At 36.3% G+C, this 25,730-nt stretch overlaps 1 protein-coding gene across 5 annotated transcripts in view; it reads right to left on the bottom strand.

The window, feature by feature from the left end:
- The window catches only part of ZRANB3 (zinc finger RANBP2-type containing 3), a 332,973-nt gene that overhangs the window by 119,097 nt on the left and 188,146 nt on the right, over positions 1–25,730 (bottom strand). For all 5 annotated transcript variants that reach the window (XM_032354070.1, XM_032354071.1, XM_032354073.1 and 2 more), the window contains one exon: positions 24,700–24,785. In XM_032354070.1, coding sequence (XP_032209961.1) covers positions 24,700–24,785 — 86 coding nt within the window. The remainder of the gene's footprint in view (positions 1–24,699; positions 24,786–25,730) is intronic.

The following is a 25,730-nucleotide window of genomic DNA, read 5'->3' as shown; positions in this document are numbered from 1 at the left end:
GAATGGCATTAAAAATATAGATTGCTCTAGGCAGTATAGACATTTTAACAATGTTTATTCTTCCAATCCAAGAGCATGGAATGGTCTTCTCTCTTTTTGTGTCTTCTTCAATTTCTTTCATGAGTAACAATAACATTTTTAAAAAAAAAAATCTTTTAAAATTTTCATTGTTACATCATATTTTATTCCTTCACTGTATTTAACCTTATTTTTTATGTATATATAGGGTTTTTTTCCTTTAAAATTGTGGAATACAATTTCTTCTAATAGATCAAAATATACCCTAAATCTAGCAAATGGCTTTGTTCTAGTTTCCAGCCTGATCACATTCTCTCCTCTTTTTTTTTTCCTTTTTCCAACCAACCTATCTTATCAATTCCTTTTTTAGAATATTTAAAACATTTTCATCTTTACAGTCATATTCCATCCCTTCATCATGTTTACCTTACTTGTGTGTGTGTGTGCGTGTGCGTGTGTGTGTGTGTGTGTGTGTGTGTGTATAAGTTTTTCTTTCTTTAAAATTCTGGGAGGTAGTTTCTTCTAAGACAGAATAAAACCCAAAATCAAGTGGATGACTCTGTTCTATTCACCAGTCTAATACATGTTTATTTTTTATTTATTCTTTTTCTTTCCCTTATCTTCTCCCCTGGTTTTGGGTCTCTTCTGATTTGGTTAGTGTATATTTTTCTGGGGGCTGTGCCACCCTTTTGGTATGCTATTCTCTTGTTCATATATTCTTATCTGAATAAAATGACAAGGTGGAAAAACTCACCACAAAAAAAAAAGAACAAGTTGTCGGCAATACCGACAGCTAGGGACCTAATCAATACAGACACTGGTAATATGTCAGATCTGCAGTTCAGAATGACAGTTCTCAAGGTGCTAGCTGGGCTCAGAAAAGGCATGGAAGATGTTAGAAAAACCCTGTCTGAAGAAATAAAATCCCTTTCTAGAGAAATAAAAGAATAAAATCCAACCAAGCTGAAATCAAAAAAGCTATTAATGAGGTGAAATCAAGAATGGAGGCCCTTACTGCTAGGATAAATGAGGCTGAAGAGAGAATTAGTGATACAGAAGATCAAATAACGGGGAATAAAGAAGCTGAGCAAAAGAGAGACAAACAACTATTGGACAACAAGGGGAGAATACAAGAGATGAGATATCATAAGATGAAACAACATTAGAATAAATATGATACCAAAAGAAGAAGAAAGAGAGAGGGGGGCAGAAGGTATATTGGAGAGAATTATAGTAGACAATTTCCCTAATATGGCAAAGGGAACAAGCATCAAAATCTAGGAGGCACAGAGAACCCCCCTCAAAATCAAAAATAGGTCCACACCCCGTCATCTAATAGTAAACCTTACTAGTCTTAGTGACAAAGAGAAAATCCTGAATGTAGCTCAGGACAAGAAGTCTGTAACATATAATGGTAGAAATATTAGATTGGCAGCAGACTTATCCACAGAGACCTGGTAGGCCAGAAAGAACTGGCATAATATATTCAGAGCACTAAACAAGAAAAACATGCAACCAAGAATACTATATCCAGCTAGGCTGTCATTGAAAATAGGAGAGATAAAAAGCTTCCAGGACAAACAAAAATTAAACGAATTTGTAAACACCAAACCAGCCCTACAGGAGATATTGAAAGAGGTTCTCTAAGCAAAGAGAGAGCCTAAAAGTAGTAGACCAGAAAGGAACAGAGACAGTATACAGTAACAGTTGCCTTACAGGCAATACAATAGCACTAAATTCATATTTTTCAATAGCTACCCTGAATGTAAATGGGCTAAATGCCCCAATCATAAGACACAGGGTATCAGAATTGATAAAAAGACAAAACATTAATACGTTCTCTACAAGAAACTCACTTTAGACCCAAAGACACCTTCATATTTAAAGTGAGGGGGTGGAAAACAATTTACCATGCTAACGGACATAAAAAGAAAGCTGGGGTTGCAATCCTTATGTCAGATCAATTAGATTTTAAGCCAAAGACTATAGTAAGAGAAGAAGAAGGACACTATATTATACTCAAAGGGTCTGTCTGATAAGATTGAACAATTTTAAATATCTATGCCCCTAACATGGGAGCAGCCAACTATATAAACCAATTAAAAACAAAATCAAAGGAATACATCAACAATAATACAATAATAGTAGGGGACTTTAATACCCTCCTCACTGAAATGGACAGATCATCTAAGCAAAAAAGCAACAAGGAAATAAAGGCCTTAAATGACATACTAGTCAGATGGACATCACAGATATATTCTGAACATTGCATCCCAAAGCAACAGAATACACATTCTTCTCTAGTGCACAAGGAACATTCTCCAGAATAGATCACATCCGGTCACAAATCAGGTCTCAGCTGGTACCAAAAGATGGGGATCATTCCCTGCATATTTTCAGACCACAATGCTCTGATGCTAGAATTCAACCACAAGTGGAAAGTTGGAAAGAACTCCAATACATGGAGGCTAAAGAGCATCTACTAAAGAATGAATGGGTCAACCAGGAAATTAAAGAAGCATTAAAAAAATTCATAGAAACAAATGAAAATGAAAACACAACTCTTCAAAATCTTTGAATCAGAACAACAGGTCCCTCCCCAAGAAGAACAATAAGAATATCCAGCCAAGACCAGGGTCACCGATCAGTGAGAACTGCAAAACTTCAGAGCTACAGGGATACAACACAAAGAATTCATGGCTTTCCCCCCATGATTCTTTAGTCTTTAAATGTTAATTTTTAAAAAACTGTTCAAAATCTTTGGGACAAAACAAAGGCAGTCCTGAGAGGAAAATACATAATGATACAAGCCTTTATCAAGAAACAAGGTCTCAAGTACACAACCTATGAATACACCTAAAGGAGCTGGAGAAAAGAACATGCAAAGAAAGCCTCAACACAGCCAGAGAAGAGAAATAATAAAGAGCAGAGCAGAAATCAATAAAATAGAAACCAAAAGAATAGTGGAACAAATCAATGAAACTAGGAGCTGGTTCTTCGAAAGAATTAATAAGATTGATAAATCCCTGGCCATAATTATTAAAAAGAGAGAGAGAGAGAGAGAGAGAGGACCCAAATTAATAAAATCATGAATGAAAGAGGAGAGCTCATGACCAACACCAAAGAATTACAAAGAAATATAAGAACATATTATGAGCAACTATATGCCAGCAAATGTTACAATCTGCAAGACATGGGTGCATTCCTAGAGATGTATAAGCTACTAAAACGGAACCAGGAAGAAACAGAAAACCCGAACAGACCCATAACCAGTAAGGAGATTGAAGCAGTCATCAAAAATCTCCCAAGAAACAAGAGTCCAGGGCCAGACGGCTTCCCAGGGGAATTCTAACCAAACATTTAAAGAAGAATTAATACCTATTTTCCTGAAAGTGTTCCAAAAAAATAGAAATGGAAGGGAAACTTCCAAACTCATTTTGAGGCCAGTATCACCTTGATTCCCAAAACAGACAAAGACCCCATCAAAAAGGACAATTACAGACCAATATTCTTGATGAACATGGATGCAAAAATTCTCACCAAAATACTAGCCAATAGAATCCAACAGTACATTAAAAGGACTATTCACCACGACCAAGTGGGATTAATCCCTGGGCTGAAAGGTTGGTTCAACATCCGCAAATCAATCAATGTGATACAACACATTAATAAAAGAACAAGAACCACATGATCCTCTTAACAGATACTGAATGTAGGGATAGAGGGTACATACCTCAATATCATCAAAGTCATCTATGAAAAACCCACATTGAATATCATTCTCAATAGAGAAAAACAGAGCTTTCCCCATAAGTTCAGGAACACAGCAGGGCTGTCCACTATCACCACTGCTATTCAACATAGTACTAGAAGTCCTAGCCTCAAAAATCAGACAACAACAACAACAAAAAAGGCATCTGAATCAGCAAAGAAGAAGTCAAACTATCACTCTTTGCAGATGATATGATACTTTATGTGGAAAACCCAAAAGACTCCACTCCAAATCTGCTAGAACTCATACAGGAATTCAGTAAAGTGTCAGGATATAAAAATCAATGCTCAGAAATCAGTTACAAATGGTGTTGGGAAAATTGGACAGCCACATGCAGACAAATGAAACTGGACCATTTTCTTACACCACACACAAAAATAGACTCAAAATGGATGAAGGACCTCAATGTGAGACAGGAATCCATCAAAAGCCTTGAGGAGAAGACAGGTCACAATGGCAGCAATTTCTTCCTAGAAACATTGCCAAAGATATGGGAAACACAGGCAAAAATGATCTATTGGGACTTCCTCAAGATCAAAAGCTTTGGCACATCAAAGGAAACAGTCAACAAAATCAAAAGACAACTGACAGAATGGGAGAAGGATCTGCAAATGATGTATCAGATAAAGCTCTAGTATCCATAATCTATAAAGAACTTATCAAACTCAACACCCAAACAACAAATAATCCAATTAAGAAATGGACAGAAGGTATGAACAGATATTTCTGCAAAGAAGACATCCAGATGGCCAACAGACAACTGAGAAAGTTCTCAACATCACTCAGCATCAGGGAAATACAAATCAAAATCACAATGAGATACTACTTCACACCAGTCAGAATGGCAAAAATTAAGAAGTCAGGAAACCAAAGATGTTAGCGAGGCTGCGGAGAAAGGTGAACTCTCCTATACTGTTGGAGGGGATGCAAGCTAGTGCAGCCACTCTGGAAAACAGCATGGAGGTTCCTCAAAAAGTTGAAAATAGAGCTACCCTACAACCCAGCAATCGTACTACTTTTTACCCTAAAGATACAAATGTAGTGATCTGAAGGGGCAAGTGCACCTGAAAGTTTATAGTAGCAATGTCCACAATAGCCAAACTATAGAAAAAACCTAGATGTATTTTCCATTCATCATCAAAACATCAAACCTAGATGTTTTTCCATTCATCAATAGATGAATGGATCAGGAAGACGTGGTGTGTATATATATATACAATAGAATGCTATGCAGCCACCAAAAGAAATTTTGCCATTTGCAATGACCTGGATGGAATTAGAGAGTATTATGCTGAGCAAAACAAGTCAATCAGAGAAATCAAATAATCATATGATTTCTCTGATATGAAGAATTTGAGAGGAAGGTAGGGGGCTTGGGGGGTAGGGAAGGAAAAAATGAAACATGATGGGACTGGGAGGGTAATAAACCACCAGAGACTCTTAATCTCACAAAATAAACTGAGGGTTGCTGGGGGGATAGGGTGGTTGGGTTATGGACACTGAGGGGAGGGTACGGGCTATGGTGAGTGCTGTGAAATGTATAAATCCAATGATTCACAAATCTGTACCCCCGAGGCAAATAATACATTATATGTTAATAAAAATAATTTAAGGAAAAAAAAAGAGTAATTTCCAGACATAAGCACTTATGTTACTAGGTTGAAAGAGAATACCTACTATCACTAGAATTAAAAAAACCTAAATAAAGGCATATTTTTATAAAATTAAAGATTAACCATAATAAAGGACAATCTAAGAAGCTTCCAGAATGGGGAGACATATTCATATACATGAGACATAGAAAGGATCAAAAATGAGAATGGTGTTGTGATTTTTTTTTAAATTTAAGATCTATTCATTTATTTGAGAGAAAGAGAGAGGCAGAGGGAGAGAAAGACAAGGAGTGTGCCCAGTGAGCAGGAAGCCAGAGGGAGTGATCAATCCCAACACCCTGAGATCATGACTGAGCTGAAATCAAGAGTCAGATGCTTACCCAACTGAGCCACCCAGGTGCGGCAAGCACTGCGATTCTTTTTTTTTTTTTTTTTTAAATGATTTTATTTATTTATTTGAGAGAGAGAGAGAGACAGAGACAGAGACAGAGAAAGCAACAGGGAGTATGAGCAGGGAGCCCCACATGGGACTTGATCCAAGGACCCTGGGATCATGACCTGGGCTGAAGGCAGACACTTAACCAACGGAGCCACCCAGGATAAAACCACCTCTATGGCTAAAACCATGACTGAGCCACCCAGGCATTCACGCATTACGATTTTTGATAGCAACCTTGGTAATAGAGGCAATGAAGAACTAACCTCAAAGTCTAAGGAACAATGATTTTCAACACAGAAATCTAAAATTATCAATTTAGAGATTATCTAGAAGCAGTCATACAAGAATTCAAAAAGTTTGCTTTCTATGCACTATTCTTAGGAAGCTGTTAAGGGTTATCTTTCCAGAAAACCAAGAAATATTCCAAAAGGAACCAAAGAAAAAAATGACAAAATGATCCTGGAACACCTTCTCACATCAGATACTAGGAAAGCAATCAAATCCTACTAGCATTGTTTCAAAAGTATCCTGCTGAAAATGGTCCCATTTATTAAAGGTGGAACAATTTAATCATCAATAAATATAACAGATGAAGTGAATTGAAAAAAAATGAGTTATAAATAAAATTCTCAAACACTCAACAGACAAAGATTACAAAGTAACTTCCTTACACTGATAAACAGCATCTATAAAAAATTGTGAGAACTATACACTGGAAACTACACAGCACTGTAGAAACAAATTAAATAAATAGAAAGACATTTCCCTATATTAACTGGGAAGAGGTCATATTATTAAAATGGCTCAAGTCCCTCAAATAATGTGAACTTAAGCTGAACTCTTTGCAAAAATTAACAAGCTAATCCAAATATTCAGATTAAAAATGCAAGGGTTAGAGAACGGCCAAAAACTCTTGAAAAATAAAAAAGTTAGAAGGCTTACACTTACCAATTTAAAAATTGAAAATCCTCATTGGAAATCATTAGAGAATGTTTGTCAAACAACTTGCTATTTCGAAAACTAATAAATAAGAGAAAGTAAGCATTTTCCCTGCTTTTTCTAATTAAACTGAATGAATGAGTTTCCAAATAGTACATAAAGGGAGGTTTTTGTCTATAGACCTATGTCAGCTAATAAATAAAGGAAGAGTATTAGGCTACAGATCTTTTGTAAATGCCTAAAGATTTAATAGATCAAGTACTGAATGTTGACAGCTACTAACATTACAAAAAATGAGGCCTTAGATATCATGACCCTCTAATGTAAGAACACAACATTCCTATAAAAAAGAACTTCCAAAAAACTGAAGTCCCTAAATCTAAATACTAATATAGAAATAAGAGGATAGAGGAATATGTTAAATAACATCATAGGGATGGAAGCAGCAAAATCCAGGTTATAGTAATAAATTATTTTATTCAACAAATTGAAAATAAAATAAAACTAGACAACAGAAGGAAACCCTAGAGATTAAGAGAGACTTAACTAGAGGGATTAAGGGAAATTCTTAACATTTGTAAGTTCTGAGCCTTATTTGGGAACTGATCCAAACTGTAGGGGTGAAGACAATTTAAAAAACTTGCAAAAGACAATTAAAATTTGAACATCTACTGGATTTTTTTGACATTAAAGACTGAGTATTGTTTAACTTTTATGTATGAAAATGAGATTCTAATTACTTGGTTTTTTGGGAGTCCTTACTCTTTACATATATATTGTGAAATATTTTATAGGCAAAAGGGGATGTGTAGATTTTCCTTCAACATAACGTGGTGAACGTACATGGGAATACAGGCATACACTGCAGATCCTAAGGGTCTGGTTCCAGACCACCGAAATTAAAGGAAATTGCAATGAAGAGAGACAAATTTTGGTTTCCACTGCACATATAGGTGATATTAACAGTACTCTGTAGTTTATTAAATGTGCAAAAGCAATGTGCCTAAAAAACAACATACATAGTTTAATTTTAAAATACTTTATTATTAAAAATTACTAACCGTCATCTGAGTTTTTAGTGAGTCATAATCTTTTTGCTGGCGAAGGATCATCCTTCAATGATTATGGCCGCTGACTGACCAGGATGGTGGTTGTGGATGGCCTGGTGGCTGTGGCAATTTCTTAAAATAAGACAACAGTAAAGTCTGCCATATCAATTCACTCTCCCTTTCACAAATCATTTCTCTATAGCATGTGACCTGTCTGATAGCATTTTACCCAAAGAACTTTCAAAATTGGAGTTAATCCTTTCAACATAAGCTCCTGCTTTACCAACTAAATCTAGTTAATATTCTAAATCTTTTATTGTCATTTTAAAAATCTTCACAGCAACTTCACTAGGAGTAGATATCATCTCAAGAAACCATTTTCTTCATTCATATATAAGAAGAAAGTTCTCATCCATTAAAATTTTATGTGATTGTAGCAAAATTCATTACATCTTCTGGCTCCACTTCTAATTCTAGTTCCCTTGCTGTTTCTACCATATCTGCAGTTACTTCCTCCAATGAAGTTTGAACCCTTCAAAGACATTCATAGGGTTGGAATCAATTTCTTACAAATTCCTGTTCATATGGATATTGTAAACTCTTCTAGTGAATCATGACTGCTCTTAATGTCATCTAGAATGGTAAATACTCTCCAGAATGTTTTCAGTTGACTGCTTGGATCCATCAGGGAAATTACTGTCCATGACAGCAATACCCTTACAAAATGTATTCCCTAAACAATTCCTTAAATAATAAGACTTCAGTGTCAAAATTATTCCTTGATCCATGGGCTGCAGGACGGATGTTGTATTAGCAGGCAAGAAAACAACATTCATCTCATTGTACATTTCTTTCCATCAGAGCTCTGGGGGGGCCAGGTGCATGGTCAATGAGCAGTGATATTTTGAGCTGCATCTCTTTCTCTGAGCAGTAGGTCTCAAGAGTGGGCTTAAAATAGTCAGCTAACCATGTGGTAATCAGATGTGCTATCATCCAGGCTTTTCTGTTCCATTTGCAGAACACAGGCAGAGTAGATTAAGCATAATTCTTAAAGGCTCTAGGATTTTTGAAATGTAAGTGAGCACTGGATTCAACTTAAAGTCACCAGCCATATTAGCCCCTACCCAGAGAGTCAGCCTATCCTTTGAAGCTTTCAAGCCAGGCATAGACTTCTCCTCTTTAGCTATAAAGTCCTAGATGGCATTTTCTTCAGTAGAAGTCTGGTTTGTTTATACTGAAAATCTGTTGTGTAATGTAGGCCCCTTCAATAATGCTCTTAGCTAGTTCTTCTGCAGAACTTGTTGCAGGTTCTACATCAGCACTAGTGGTTACCCTTGCACATTTTTTTTTTTTAAAGATTTTATTTATTTATTTGACAGAGAGATATCACAAGTAGATGGAGAGGCAGGCAGAAAGAGAGAGAGGGAAGCAGGCTCCCTGCTGAGCAGATAGCCCGATGTGGGACTCGATCCCAGGACCCTGAGATCATGACCTGAGCCGAAGGCAGTGGCTTAACCCACTGAGTCACCCAGGCGCCCCTACCCTTGCACTTTTATGTTCTCTAGACAGCTTCTGAACCAGCATCTGCTAGCTTCAGACTTTCCTGCAGCTTCCTCATCTCTCAGCCTTCACAGAATTGAAGAGAGTTAAGGCCTTGCTCTGAATTAGGCTTGGTTAAGGGAATGGTGTGGCCGGCTTGCTCTTCAGTCCAGACCACTGAAACCTTCTGCACACCAGTAACAAGTCTATTCTGGGGCATGTGGGTGGCTGAGTCCATTAAGCGTCTGTCTTAGGCTCAGGTCATGATCTCAGTGTCCTGGGATGGAGCCCCAGGTGGGTCTCCCCAGGCAGCGGGGAGTCTTCTACTCCCCCTCCCTCTCCCTCCTGTTTGTGTTCGCTCTCTCTCAAATAAATAGATAAAATCTTAAGAAAAAAGTAATAAGGTAATTCTGCTTTCTTATCACTCCTCTGTTCCCTGGAGTTGCACTTTTAATTTCTTTCAGGAATATTTCCTTTGCATTCACAACTTGGCCAACTGTGTGGTGCAAGAGGCCCAGCTTTTAGCCTTTCTCAGCTTTTGACATATCTTCCTCACTAAGCTAAATCATTTCTAGCTTTTTATTTTTTAAAAAAGATTTTATTTATTTCATTTGACAGAGAAAGAACACAAGTAGACAGAGAGGCAGGCAGAGAGAGAGAGGAAGGGAAGCAGGTTCCCTGCTGAGCAGAGAGCCCAATGTGGGGCTCGATCTCAAGACCCTGCGATCATGACCCGAGCCGAAGGCAGGGGCTTTAACCCACTGAGCCACCCAGGCGCCCCTCTAGCTTTTGATTTAACGTGAGAGACATGCAACCCTTAGAAGTAAGGTTGCTAATTGGCCTAATTTCAATATTATTGTGTCTCAGGGAGTAGAGAGGCCCAAGGAAAGGGAGAGAGTTGAAGGAATAGCTTGTCAGTGGAACAGTCAAAACACACACAATATTTATCAATTGCTTGTCATCTTACATGGGCTTGTTTTATGATGCTTCAAAACAATTACAATAGTAATATGAAAGATTCCTCATCATAGATCACCACAACCAAATATAATTATAATGAAAAAGTTTGAAATATTAAGAGTTACCAAAATGTGACACAAACACATGATATGAGCAAACGCTATTTAAAAAATGGCACTGATAGACTTGTTTGGGACAGGGTTGTCAAAAACCTTCAATTTGTAAAAAATTCACTATCCATGAAGCAAAATAAAGGAAAGCACAATAAAATGAGGCATGCCTATATAGCTAAAGCAAGACTGGCTATGAATTAATAAATATTCAAGCTGATGAAGAGCACATGTGGAGTTCATTATACTATTCTGTCTACTTTTGTATATACTGAGTTTTTTCCATAAAAAATATTAAAAAGAGGACTAGAAAATAAAGGAAAATACAAAAGTAATGGAATCCAGGAATTTTGGAATGCAATATAGCAGAATGGCAAAAGAAAATTCAGGATGACACGTGTGCACGTATGTCCATAGAAAAAGCAGTTGGAATTAGAGCAGAACAGAAGGCTGTAAGAAAGTGGTCTCCAGGCATATGAAAAAAATTATTTTATGTGCTCATCTGACATATTGGAAGTTGATAGATTTGCTGAAGTCTTTGAATAAAAAAAATTGTGATTGCTTTATTGAAAACCAGAGATGGAAAAAGGAAATAATTAATTATAAGATAAAAAGTTGACTGGGAAAGAAACAGTCAAGTACTTAATCTTTTACAGAACAATATTTAATTTATTTAGCCCATTTTTTCTATTTATTTAGTGAATCACATACGCATGGACACTGCGTTATCAAATAATTCAAACACAAGAAAGAGAATGGAAGAAAAATAGTGACAAAGGGTGTTTCAATTACTACTCTTTCATTTTTTTAGTTTTGTGATTTGGACAAGGGACTTAACCTTCCCAAAATTTCAGTTTACTCATCTATAAAGAGGATGTACCATCATCATCCATGTAGAATTGTTGAAAGAATTAAAAATAATATATCTAAAATATAAAGCTAATAAAAAGATATATTTTAGTTACTGATATAGAAAGCTATTCTAAAAATAGTGTTCAATGAAAAAGCACAGTACCAAAGGGTATGTATAACATGGCTCTATTTATTTAAAATTGCCTACCTATCTATCTCCCTTTTTCTCTCTGTCCCTACTGACCTAAGCAGAGAAATAACCTAATGGGAAAGTTATCAAAACACACTTAGTAATGGTTATTTCCACATAGTGAGAATTCAGTGACTTATTACTTACTTAAAAACCCTTTTCTTGTTTGATCTGTTAAAATAATCATTTTTCCAAAGCAATACACTATCTTTAAATTAGTAAAAGTAAAGGACAATAAAACAACTGAGAAAGACAATGTTAAAGCATGGGTCGGGTATGTTAAGTGAAATTAGCAGATGAAAGGGGCACCTGGGTGGCTCAGTCGGTTAAGCCTCTGCCTTCGGCTCAGGTCATGATCTCAAGCCCTGGCTCAAGTCCTGGGATCAAGCCCCACATTGGGTTCTCTGCTCCGCGTGGAGCCTGCTTCCCCCTCTCTCTCTGCCTGCCTCTCTGCTTATTTGTGATCTTTCTCTCTCTCTCAAATAAATAAATAAAATCTTTTTTAAAAAATTAGCAGATGACAGCATTACATACAGGCTATAAAGAAAAAAAGAAAACAATTTACTTGTAGTATATTTGATTTTTTTTTGTTCCAGTTTTATTATATAGTATTATATGATTTTTTGTCGTATTTTATGCATGTGTAAGTTCTTACTCATATTAAGCCAAAATCTACCACCCCATTAACTTTCATTCACTGATAACAGTTTTGCCCCTGAGGCCACAGAGACAAAAGTCTAATTCCTTTAAAAGAGGACAGATCTTTAAATATTTAACGACTTCCTCCTCCAAGCCCTCTCCTTTTCAAATCCCTATAGGCTTCATAAGATCAAGCACTATGTCTTACTCATCTTTATATTGCCAGCAAGTCTGAAATAATGTCTTAAATATAGTAGGCAATCAATAATAAAGGCATTTGTAGAGATGAATATGAAATACTCTCACTATTCTTGTCACCTCTTCCCAGATATGTTTTCATTTGTTAACGTGATTCCTACCATATGACTTTTAGGTTTCCTCTCAGTTCCTCACATTCCTTATCATTATTCAATGACCTTCTAAAACTCTCTTCCAACTGTTCCATTCCCATGACTGTAACAGTCCTGAAAACCAGCTCTACATGGTAAATTCAGCCATTGCACTCTGCACTGTCCCACTCTTCTTGCCCTCTTGTTCACTTGTACCCACTGTAACTTCACTACCTTTCCGTCATGACCATACCCACAACATCCTTCCTGTCTTCATGTCCTTCCTCACCTTGTTTGGATTTCCCTGCTCATACATTACATTTCCTTTTATCAATATCACATAATTTCCTTGTCCATCAGCCCATGCATCACAAGTTGGTAACAAAAGTCTTGAACAGGGACGCCTGGGTGGCTCAGTTGGTTGGACGACTGCCTTTGGCTCAGGTCATGGTCCCGGAGTCCCGGGATCGAGTCCCGCATCGGGCTCCCAGCTCCCCGGGGAGTCTGCTTCTCTCTCTGACCTTCTCCTCGCTCATGTTCTCTCCCACTGTCTCTCTCTCAAATAAATAAATAAAATCTTTAAAAAAAAAAAAAAAAAAGTCTTGAACAGACCCAACCAAAAGCCTTTCCTAAGACTATACCCACACTGCTGGTTGTTGCTGGGAAAATCGTACCTCTGAGAGCACTGGTTAAATCTAAAATTTCTGTTCTCAAATGGTTACTCGGTACTGTTGCCAATTCTATCACACTCACCTCATGATCTCATTCTCTCTTTCAGCAATATTTCACACTGTCGATGCTCCTCAAACATTCAATTCTCTACTTTTCCATTTCTCTAAATACATAATTATCTTTTCCATTCCCCGAAAAAAACAAGTCATCATATGCAAACTCCCTCAACTTCCTGTCGCCCCAGAAACTATGGATATTCTCCATAATACCATGCTGCCATAAGAAAAAAGGATGAAATTATTTATGTAAAAAACAATGTGTATGTTTATACTATCCAGTATCTGGGTAAAAAATATGAATTCCTTGAAATTGCACACAATTTCTGTGGAAAAATTAAAAAACTACCTATACTTTTTAGAAAAAAGTGAGTGAAAGGGAGATTTTTAAGCATATACTCAGATAGATTTAGAAGGCTGAACAATGTGAAAATGTTCTTAAAAAATAACAAACCAGGGGCGCCTGGGTGGTTCAGTGGGTTAAGCCTCTGCCTTCAGCTCAGGTCATGATCTCAAGGTCCTGGAATCGAGTCTTGGGCTCTCTGCTCAGCGGCGAGCCTGCTTCCTCCTCTCTCCCTCTCTGCCTGCCTCTTTGCCTAGTAGTGATCTCTGTCTGTCCAATAAATAAATAAAATCTTAAAAAATAAAAATAAAATAATAAAAAAAAAACTAAACTTGTACATCTAGTCATGTTTGTGCCTTTCATGTTTTAAAATCCCACGATGAGAGGCTAGGGGGCAGGAGTTACTGTTTAATGTCTGGGATGATGAATAAGTTCTGGAGGTGGATGGTAGTGATGTTTGTATGACAATGTGAATGTACTTATAACACCTTCCAGTGCCTTCTTACTGCTATTCTGATGAAGAAAAAGACCCCATATAACATGACACACGCCTAACACCATTTTGTCCTAAGACTCTCTTCTCTTAGTTCAAGAATATTCATATCACCTAGACTACTTTTAGTTTCTCAAAGGCTTAGCAGTCTCTCTGGTTCTCAGGCTGAGCATACAAATTCCTCGTTCTGGAATGCAAATAGCTATCACTTACTCACAGGATGCCCCTTCTGTCCCCTGTGACTTGATAGTTCACTCTTTTAAACCCTGCTGTAACACCCTTGTAACACTTCTGCATTTACCACACTCATCACAACTCATCACAACCATTATTATCTAGTTAGTGTTTGACTTGAGAACACAGTGAAGGTTGGAACTATGTAGGTCTTATTCTCTAGTGCATATCTGATGCATAAATAACACATGGCATGGAAAATAACAGATACCCTTTAAATATTTTTTGAATGTATGGATTAATCAAAATTAAACCATATTCCAGATGTAGGTTAAACAATGAGTGGAACAGAACCATCCCTTACTCTGAATGTTAACCTGAATAATACATCCCAATATTAATTTATTTTTATTAGTTTTCACAGTTGACTTCAATTTAGCCTAGGGTTATTCAAAACCAGAAGTCTTTTTTAACTAAATTAGTGATAAAAGGTGAGGATTTTTCAAATCCCTTCCACACAAGGCAGACTTTCCAAGCATAAGTGCAAGATTTGTCCTATTAATTTTTATCTAATTATTTTTCAAACTTATCTCTGCCATCCAGTATATTAACTATTTCTCTCAGAGTTGAACCATTTGCAAATGGAATAGACCTGCCCTCTATTTAGCCCATGGATAAGACCATTATATGTGACAGTGCTAAGACAAAGTAGTGCAATTCCATAAGAGACATTTCTTGAAGCTGACATGACCTATTAATTAACACTTTTGGAAAATGGCTATAAATACCTTTAATATGTATTATCATTCAGCATTTCCCCCTCTCATAAAAATTTAGACAACTATTTCTCCTAAGAGGTGGAAATGGCACAAAATATCAGCAGTAAAGAAATTTTAATTTTCATAAAAATATGCTGAGATATTCTTAACCTTTAAGCATGACATCAGGGAGGACAAATTTGTCTTCCCATAGCATGCCTTTTGAAGGTGGCTGCTGATAACAGAATGCCTCCCTGGATTACCTATGTATCCTCTTTTTCTGTGTAAAAGAACATTATTAAAGTTGCCATTCCTGAGGTCTTTCCTATTGTCAGGAAACGTGAGAAAAAAATGCAAGATGAAGTCAGATATTATGCAAATCATTTAATGTTACCAGGTAATAATCATGTTGCCAGGTAATAAAGTGGGGGTGAGGAGGATTGGGTGATCTGTAAAGTCTTTCCTAGCTCTGATGTGCTAATGGTTGACAACTGAATGTGCTGCTTTATCCAAATAATATTTGCATTTATAGCATCCTCTAAATATAATGCAGTAGAGTGAATGATGTAAATATTATGGACATGGGATGTTCTGGTTGAATTATATTTCTTTGTGTCTCTCAAATCAAACCAGATAAATAGTTACCTATACCTAGACTTCTCATCTCTAAGCCACATTTGTATTAGTATACTTCTGTTTGATCATGTATGTATGAAATAAACCTTATAAAGTTGTACTTTTGCTTAAGCTTCATTTAACTTCATTTGGATACAGTCATGATATTTCAAATATAAAATATGGGTCTAGAACTGAATAACTAACCCAAATTTGCTTTCTACAAAATTATAGTGTGAAAATGACATCTTCATGAAAGGAAAACATTATGGAAAAAATTTAACATTCCAAAGTAACTTAAAATGCCACGAAGTGCCTTGATCTGAATCAGAGTCTATGATACCATACTGGTTTGAAGGTAATGAAGAAAAGGAGTAACATAAAAATTTTTAAAATGGAATCTGGAAGAAAATATCTTTTGAGAAACATAATAATAATCTTAAAAGGTTTTCTCTAGTAAACAGAAAAAAGAACACAATCTCTCCCATCATAAATCATTTCCAAAATATAAATTTTTCTTTGGAACAGGATGTGTGTTGATAATCAAGAAAGGGACAATTACACACTTCTATTGTCATATGAAAGTAAATCAGAAAAGATGGAATGTTTTCTGATCATTTAGGATTTCCTACTCCCCAAGGATAAATTCAATTAATATGTTTGTTTTATATAAGCAAACTTTTGGCATTTATAGTCTGCAAAAATTATAACAAAAAGCTTCCTAACAATATTTAAGATCATGTCTTTTTGGCATTATATCTTAAAACTATTTATTATTATTTATGTATAGAAAGACAATTTATTTTTTAATAGTAACTTTGTGCTAGGACATCTTAATAAATTCCCTTTTGCGCAAAAGAGAATCCCCTCAGGTCTTCCAAATAAACAATATCAGCTGAAAATAATGATAATTTTGCCTTTTTCTTCCTAATTTTTACCTTTTTGGAGGTAATTAAACTGATTATTCCTACCCGAATAAAGTAAACTGTGATGCCAATGAACATCCTTGCTCCGGATTTAAAGTTTCATATGATACAGTGACTTTGAATACGGAACTCATAAACACATATACCTTAAGACCACTAAAAACCACATATTCATGGATTGGAAGAATTAATCTTGTTTTAATGTCCACACTAAACAAAGCAATCTACGGAATCAATATAATCCCTACTAGAAACTAATGATATTTTTCGCAGGACTAGGATAATCCTTTTTTTAAAAAAAGATTTTATTTATTTATTTCACAGAGATCACAAGTGGGCAGAGAGGCAGGCAGAGAGAGAGGAAGGGAAGCAGGCTCCCTGCTGAGCAGAGAGCCTGACGCAGGGATGGATCCCAGGACCCTGGGATCATGACCTGAGCCAAAGGCAGAGGCTCTAACCCACTAAGCCACCCAGGTGCCTCAGGGCTAGGATAATCCTAAAATTCATATGGAATCACAAAAGACCTGGAATAGCTAAAGCAACCTTAGGAAAAAAAAAAAAGAATAAAGCCAGAGGTATCACAATACCTAATTTCATGATATAATACAAAGATACAGGATTCAGAGAATATGTCACTGGCACAAAAACAAACACACAGATTAATGGAATGGGATAGAGAACCCACAAATAAACCCATGCTTACATGGTCAACTAATTTATAACAAAGGGGACAAGAATATATGATGAGGCTAAAGACAGTTTTTTCAATAAATGGTGTTATGAAAGCTGGACAGCTACATGCAAAAAAAATGAGAATGGACTACTTTCTGAAACCATACACAAAAATAAAATTAAAATGGATTAAAGACCTAAATGTGAGACCTTAAACCATAAAATTCCTACAAGAAAACAGAAGCAGTAATCTTTCAGACATCACCCTTAGCAACACATTTATGGACTGTCTCCTAGGGAATAAAAGCGAAAATAAACTATTGGGACTATACCAAACTAAAAAACTTCTGCAAAGCAAGCTATCAACAAATAAAAAGGCAACCTGGAGAATGGGGAAAGATATTTGCCAGTGATATAGCCAATAAGGGTTAATATCTACAATATATTAGGACTTACAAAACTCAATACCAAAAAAGCAAACAACGTGATTAAAAAATGGCCAGAGGATCTGAACATTTTCCCAAAGAAATACATATAGCCAATAGACACATGGAAAGATGCTCAATCAACATTGCTAATTATCAAGGAAATGCAAATCTGAATGTGCTGCCTTCTCCAAATTACATTTGTATTTACAGCTTCCTCTAAATATAACTCAGTAAGAATGGCTAGTATGAAAAGAAATAACAAGTGTTGTCAAGGATGTGGAGAAAAGGAATCCCGTGCGCACTGTTACTGGGAATGTAAATTGATGCAACCGCTTTGGAAAACAATATGGAAGTTCCTTATAAAATTTAAAAAGAGAAATAACATTTGATCTAGCAATTTCATTAGTGGGTATTTACCCAAAGAAAACAAAAACACTAATTCAAAATATACATGAACCCCTTTGTTTACAATAGCATCATTTACAATAGCCAAATTACGGAAGCAGCCCAAGTGTGCACTGATAGATGAACAGATAAAAAAGATGTGGTATATAAATATAAGAAATAACCATCATCCATAAAAAGGAATGGTATCTTGCCATTTAAGACAAAATGGATGGACCTAGAGGGTATTATGGTAAGTGAAATAAGACAGAGAAAGAAAAACACCATATGATTTAACTTATATGTGGAATCTAAAAAAAATAATGAACAAACAAACAAACAAACTAAACACAATCTTAAACACAGGGAACAAACTGGTAATTGTCAGGGTGGAGTGGAGGTGGAGAAGTTGAGTAAAATAGGTAAAGGGGATTAAGAAGTAGAATTTTTCAGTTATAGAATAAATAAGACATGGAGATGAAAAGCACAGTATATGGAATAAAATCAATAACATTGTAATAAGTTGAATGGTGACAGATGGTCACTACAATTACTGTGGTAAGCACTGAGAAATGTACAGAATTGTCAAATAACTATGTTGTAGACCTGAAATTAATTTATCATCGTATGTCAACTATACTTCAATAATTTAAAAATTATAAATATTATAAAAGGATGGATGTTGAACTTGATCAAATTACATCTCAGCATATATGAAGATGATATAATTAAGTTTTTTCCTTTTCATTAGTAACGACTATATTAATACATTTTCTAATATTAAACTATACTTGCTGATATGACTTCCATTTGCATCTGGTTAACATTAGGTCTTTCATGAGTTTCCGGTCTATATTACGGATTTCTACGTTTATAATTTTAAGTAAAAAGGCCCTTTTTTTTTGTATGATATCTGATTTTGCTATCAGTGTTAAATGCCTTCATACAAACAATATGGAAGGACTCTTTCTATCTCTGTGTTCTAAAGCCCTTAAAAAGCATCAAAACATACTAGGGTTACTTTAAAAAGTTGTAGAAAGGGGGGCGCCTGAGTGGCTCAGTTGGTTGAACAACTGCCTTCAGCTCAGGTCATGATCCCAGACTTCCAGGATCGAGTCCCGCATTGGGCTCCTAGCTCCTTGGGGAATCTGCTTCTCCCTCTGACTCTCTCCTCTCTCATGCTCTCTCTCACTCATTCTCACCCAAATAAATAAATAAAATCTTAAAAAAAAAAAAAAAGTTGTAGAAAGGATAAAGGAACACACACACACAGACACACACACACACACTGGGAAAAATGTGAGGGACTTTTATTATAGACAGAGAGCTGATTTCTATATTATATAATATATAGCTGTCCTAAGGGCAGCTACGGGGAAGAGATTCCTTATGTACAAAGAAGGTTCCATCAGAGTAACATCAGACCTGTCCACAGACTTGGCAAGCTAGAAAGGGCTGGGAAGACATATTCAGGGCACTAAATGAGAAGAATATGCAGCCAAGAACACTATCCAGCAAGGCTGACATTCAAAATGGATGGAGAGATAAAGAGCTTCCAAGACCGGCAAGGTTTAAAAGGGTATGTGACCACCAAGCCGGCAATACAAGAAATATTAAGGGGGCTTCTATAAAAAGAAGAAAGAACCCAAGAATGGACATAGAACAAAAACTTATAATCTATAGAAACAAGGACTTCACAGGCAACACGACGTCAATAAAAACTAACCTTTCAATAATCACCCTCAATGTGAATGGTCTAAATGCTCCCATAAATCAGCATAGGGTTGCAGACTGGATAAAACAGGACCCGTCCATATGCTGTCTATAAGAGACACATTTGGAACCTAGAAATACAACCAGATTGAAAATGAAGGGATGGAGAACCATCTTTCATGCCAACGGGCCTCAAAAGAAAGCTAGGGTAGCGATTCTCATATCAGATAAATTAGATTTTAAGCTAAAGACTGTATGTAGTCAGAGATACAGAAGGACACTACATCATTCTTAAAAGGTCTATCCACCAAGAAGATCTAACAATTGTAAATTGTAAATTGTAAATATTTAGGCCCCCCATATGGCAGCAGCCAACTACATAAGACAACTGTTAATCAAAATAAAGATTTATATTGATATGCATACATTAATTGTAGGGGATCTTAACATGCTACTCTCAGAAACAGATCATCCAAGCAGAAAATCAATAAAGAAACAAGAGCTTTGAATGACACATTGGACCAGATAGACTTCATAGATATACACAGAATATTCCACCCTGAAACAACAGAATACTCATTCTTCTCAAGTGCACATGGAACTTTCTCCACAAGAGACCACATACTGGTTCACAAATCAGGGCTCAACTGGTATCAAAAGACTGAGATTATTACCTGCATACTCAGACTACAATGCTTTGAAACTGCAACTCAATCACAAGTAAAAGTTTAGAAGGAATTCAAACACTTGAAAGCTAAAGACCATCCTGCTCAAGAATGTTTGGATCAACAGGAAATCAAAGAAGAACTTAAACAATTAATGGAAACCAATAAGAATGAACACACATCGGTCCTAAACCTGTGGGATATGGAAAAGGCAGTCCTAAGGGGGAAATACATAGACATACATCCAAGCGTCCCTCAAAAAAACTGAAAAATCCCGAATACACCAGCTCTCTTTAAACCTTAAGGAACTGGAAAATCAACATCAAATTAAGCCAACCCCACAAACAAGAAGGGAAATAATCAAGATTAGAACAGACACCAATGAGTTAGAAACTAGAGATATGGTAGAACACATCAATAAAACTAGAAGCTGGTTCTTTGAAAGAATTAATAAGATCGATAAGCCACTGGCCAAACTAATCCAAAAGTAAAGATAGAGGACCCAAATTAATAAAATTATAAATGAAAGGGGAGAGATCACGACTAACACCAAAAAAATAGAAACAATCATCAGAAATTATTATTAACATTGATATGCCAATTAATTAAGCAACCAAGAAAAAAATGGATACATCTACGGAAACCTATAAACTACCAAGACTGAAATGGAAGAAATTGACAACTGAATAGACCAATATCTACTAAAGATTGAAACAGTGATCAAAACCTCCCAAAAGACAAGAGCCCAGGACCTGAAAGATTCCCTGGGGAATTCTACCAAACATTCAAAGAAGAAATAATACCTATTCTTTTGAAGCTGTTTCAAAAAATAGAAACAGAGGGAAAACTTCCAGATTCTTTCTATGAAGCCAGCATTACCCTGATCCCCAAACCAGGCAAAGACCCTCTCAAAAAGGATAATTTCAGAGCAATATCCCTGATGAATATGGATGCCAATATTCTCTACAAGATCCTAGTTAATAGGACAGAACAGTACATTAAAAAGATTATCCACAATGACCAGGTGGGATTTATCCCTGGGATGCAAGGGCGGTTCAAGATTCACAAATCAATCAGTGTGATAGAACAAATTAATAACAGAAGAGAGAAGAACCACACGGTCCTCTCAATTGAGGCAGAAGAAGCATTTGACAAAATCCAGCATCCATTTCTGATTTAAACTCTTCAAAGTATAGGGGTAGAGGGAACATTCCTCAATTTTATAAAATCTATCTATGAAAAACCCACAGCTAATATCATTCTCTCTGGGGAAAAGCTGACAGCCTTCCCTTTGAGATCAGGAACACGACAAGGATGCCCACTCTCACCACTCTTGTTCAACATAGTACTAGAAGTCCTAGCAACAATGATCAGATAACAAAAAGAAATAAAAGGTAATCAAATTGGCAACGAAGAAGTCAAAATGTCTTTGCAGATGACATGATATTTTATATGGAAAACCCAAAAGACTCCACCCCTAAACTACTAGAACTCATACAGCAATTCAGTAATATGGCAGGATACAAAATCAATGCACAGGAATCAGTTGCTTTCTTATTCACTAACAATGAAAATACAGAAAGGAATATTATAATACTATAATACTATAGCTATAATGCTATATAATATAATGCAATAATACTATAGCACCAAGAATCATAAGATACCTGGGAATAAACCTAACCAAAGAGGTAAAGAATCTGTACTCAAGGAACTACAGAACACTCATGAAAGAAACTGAAGACACAAAAAGATGGAAAAACAGTCCATGCTCTGGATTGGAAGAATTAACACTGTTAAAATGTCTATACTGCCCAGAGCAATCTATATGCTCAATGCCACCCCGAACAAAATTCCACCAGAATTTTTCAAAGTGCTGGAACAAACAACCCTAGAATTTGTATGGAACCAGAAAAGTCTCCAAATTGCCAAGGAAAGTTGAAAAAGAAAAAACTGGGGCAATCACATTGGCTGATTTCAAGCTTTACTACAAAGCTGTGATCACCAAGACAGTATGGTACTGGTACAAAAATAGACAAACAAGTGGAACAGAGCGTCCAGATATGGACCTGCAAGTCTTCGGTCAAATAATCTTCGACAAAGCAGGAAAAAATATCCAATGGAAAAAAGACAGTCTCTTCAATAAATGGTGCTGGGAAAATTGGACAGCTATGAATAGAAGAATGAAACTTGACCATTTTCTTACACCATACACAAAGATAAACTCAAAATGTATACAAGACCTCAGCGTGAGGCAGGAATCTATCAAAATCCTGGAGAACATAGGCAGTAACCTCTTTGACACTGGCCACAGCAACTTCTTTCAAGACATGTCTCCAAATGCAAAAGAAACAAACGTGAAAATGAACTTTTAGGACTTCAAGATCAAAATCTTCTGCACAGCAAAGGAAACAGTGAACAAAACAAAGAGGCAACCCAGGAATGGGAGAAGACATTCATAAATGACACTATAGACAAAGGGCTGATAGTCAAGATCTATAAAGAACTCCTCAAAATCAACACTCAAAAAACAGATAATTGCATCAAAAAATGGGCAGAAGACATGAACAGACACTGCTCCAAAGAAGACATAAAAATGGCAAACAGACACATGAAAAAATGTTCATCATCATTAGCCATCAGGGAGATTCAAGTCAAAACCACAGTGAGATACCACCATACACCAGTTAGAACGGACAAAATTAAACAGACAGTAAACAGCAAGTGTTGGAGAGGATGCAGAGAAAGGGGAACCCTCCTACATTGTTGGTGGGAATGCAAGCTGGTGCAGCCACTCTGGAAAACAGCATGGGGGTTCCTCAGAAAGTTGAAAATAGAGCTACCCTATGTCCCAGCAATCGCACTACTGGGTATTTACCCTGAAGATACAAATGTGATCCAAAGGGGCACGTGCACCTGAATGTTTATAGCAGCAATGTCCACAATAGCCAAACTATGGAAAGAACCTAGATGTCCATCAACAGATGAATGGATAAAGAAGATGTGAAATACACACACACACACACACACACACACACACACACACACAATGGAATACTATGTAGCCATCAAAAGAAACAAAATCTTGCCGTTTGCAATAACCTGGATGGAACTAGAGGGTATTATGCTGAGTGAAGTAAGTCAATCAGAGAAAGACAATTATCAATATTATCTCTCTGATACGAGGAAATTGAGAGACAGGGCAGGGGGCTTGGGGGTGGGGAAGGAAAAAATGAAACAAGGTGGGATTGAGAGGAACACAAACCATCAGAGACTCTTAATCTCACAGAACAAACTGAGGGTTTGCTGGGGGTTAGGGGGTAGGGATAGTGTTGTTGGGTTATGGACATTGGGGAGGGTATGGGCTATGTTGAGTGCTGTGAAATGTGTAAGCCTGATGATTCACAAACCTGTACCCCTGGGGAAAATAATACATTATATGTTAATAAAAATAATTAAAAAAAATTAAAAATAAAGCTACCCTATGACCCTGCAATTGCACTACTGGGTATTTACTCCAAGGATACAGATGTAGTGAAAAGAACGGCATATGTACCCCAATGTTCATAGCAGCAATGGCCACAAACATCAAACTGTGGAAAGAACCAAGATACCCTTCAACAGATGAATGGATAAAGAAGATATGGTCCGTATATACAATGTAATATTATGCCTCCATCAGAAAGGATAAATACCCAACTTTCGTATCAACATGGAGGGGACTGGAGGAGATTATGTTCAGTGGAATAAGTCAAGCAGAAAAAGTCAATTATTGTATGGTTTCACTTACTTGTGGAGCATAAGGAATAAGGAGCATAAAGAATAGAAGGAAAGGAAAAGTGAATTGGGGGAAATCGGAAGAAGAGATGAAGCATGAGAGACTGTGGACTCTGAGAAACAAAACTGAGGGTTTTGGGGGGGGGTGGGGAGATGGGGTGAGCCTGGTGGTTGGTATTAAGGAGGGCATGTATTGCATGGAGCACTGGGTGTGGTACAATAAACAATGAATCTTGGAATACTGAAAAAAATTTTTTTAAAGATTTATTTATTTATTTGAGAGGGAGAGAGAGAGAGAGAGAGCGCACAAGCCCAAGAGGTTGGGGCAGAGGGAGAATAAGTCCCCCCTGCTGCCCCATGTGGGGCTCGATCCCAGGACCCTGGGATCATGATCTGAGCCCAAGGCAGACACTTAACAGACTGAACCAACCAGGAGCCCCACAAGATTTTACTTGAAGAAATTATTCCATAGCTACAAGTTTGAAAAGCACTGGAGCCAAGAATGACTAATAAAACTCTTATGTTCACAGTAAATATGTAAGAATTAAAATTTATAGAAAGTATTTTGTCATACCTGATATGTGCATTACAGTATCTTTTGGCATACTCAGTCCACGTTCCAAATTTTTGTGGAAAGAGAGCTTCAATCTGCATGAAAAGCTGTAACAATACAAGTGTTCTCAATATGTAGCAGTATTTTCAAGTAAATATTATCACTATGATAAATCTAGTTAAAAAAATAGCAAATAGTAAAGTCTCCTTTTCCTCCATCTACCCATCTCTGCCATCCTATTCTTCAAGGGTAACTGCTATCTATACTTTTCTCTAGTATACATTTATATTTTTGCATGCCTACATAGGGATATGTATATATTCTCTTTTATTCACATGAGGATGATATTATACATATAAAACTATGATTCTGTCCCTAAAATATGTCTTAGACATCATTAGAGTACATCTATTTTTACTTAATTTTGAAAAGTACCTAATCAATGGTATTAGTATAATAAAGCACCATTTAAAGACTCATGGCAACCATTATTACACAGAAGTACTATAAGATATTTAAACAGTCTCTTGATCATGGACATATAGGGTATTTCTAGCTTTTATTCAATTATAAAAGTTAATAACTTCAGGTAAGTCTGTGTCCATTCATATATATGTAGGTATAGGTATATGTATCTACACCTCATTTATCAATCATTTATCTATTTATCTATCCATCCATTCACCCACTCACCCACCCACCAATCTGTATTTCCATAAGATGAGTCCGTAGGAAATATTTTCAGAAATGAAATAGGAGGTTTAAAATATATGCTTTTTGAAGTTTGATGGATGCTACGGTGCTATATATTGTAAAAAGCAGTTCCCACCAATAGCATCATGAAATCTTTTCATTTTTATAACTTGAGCGGTTGCACATAGTAGTGTCTCACTGTTATTTTAATATACCTTTTTTGAAAGAGCTGCTTTAGTGAGAAACAATTCATATGCCACTTTGATTATTCACCCTTGTAAAGTGTACAATTCAATGGCTGTTAGTATATTCACAAAATGCCTCAATCACCACTATCTAATTATTTTTTAAAATTTATT

The sequence above is a fragment of the Mustela erminea genome, chromosome 8 (genome assembly GCF_009829155.1).
Source record: "Mustela erminea isolate mMusErm1 chromosome 8, mMusErm1.Pri, whole genome shotgun sequence".
Taxonomy (NCBI): domain Eukaryota; kingdom Metazoa; phylum Chordata; class Mammalia; order Carnivora; family Mustelidae; genus Mustela; species Mustela erminea.
Note: the sequence above shows the minus strand (reverse complement) of the source record. Positions and strands in the feature narration are given on the sequence as shown.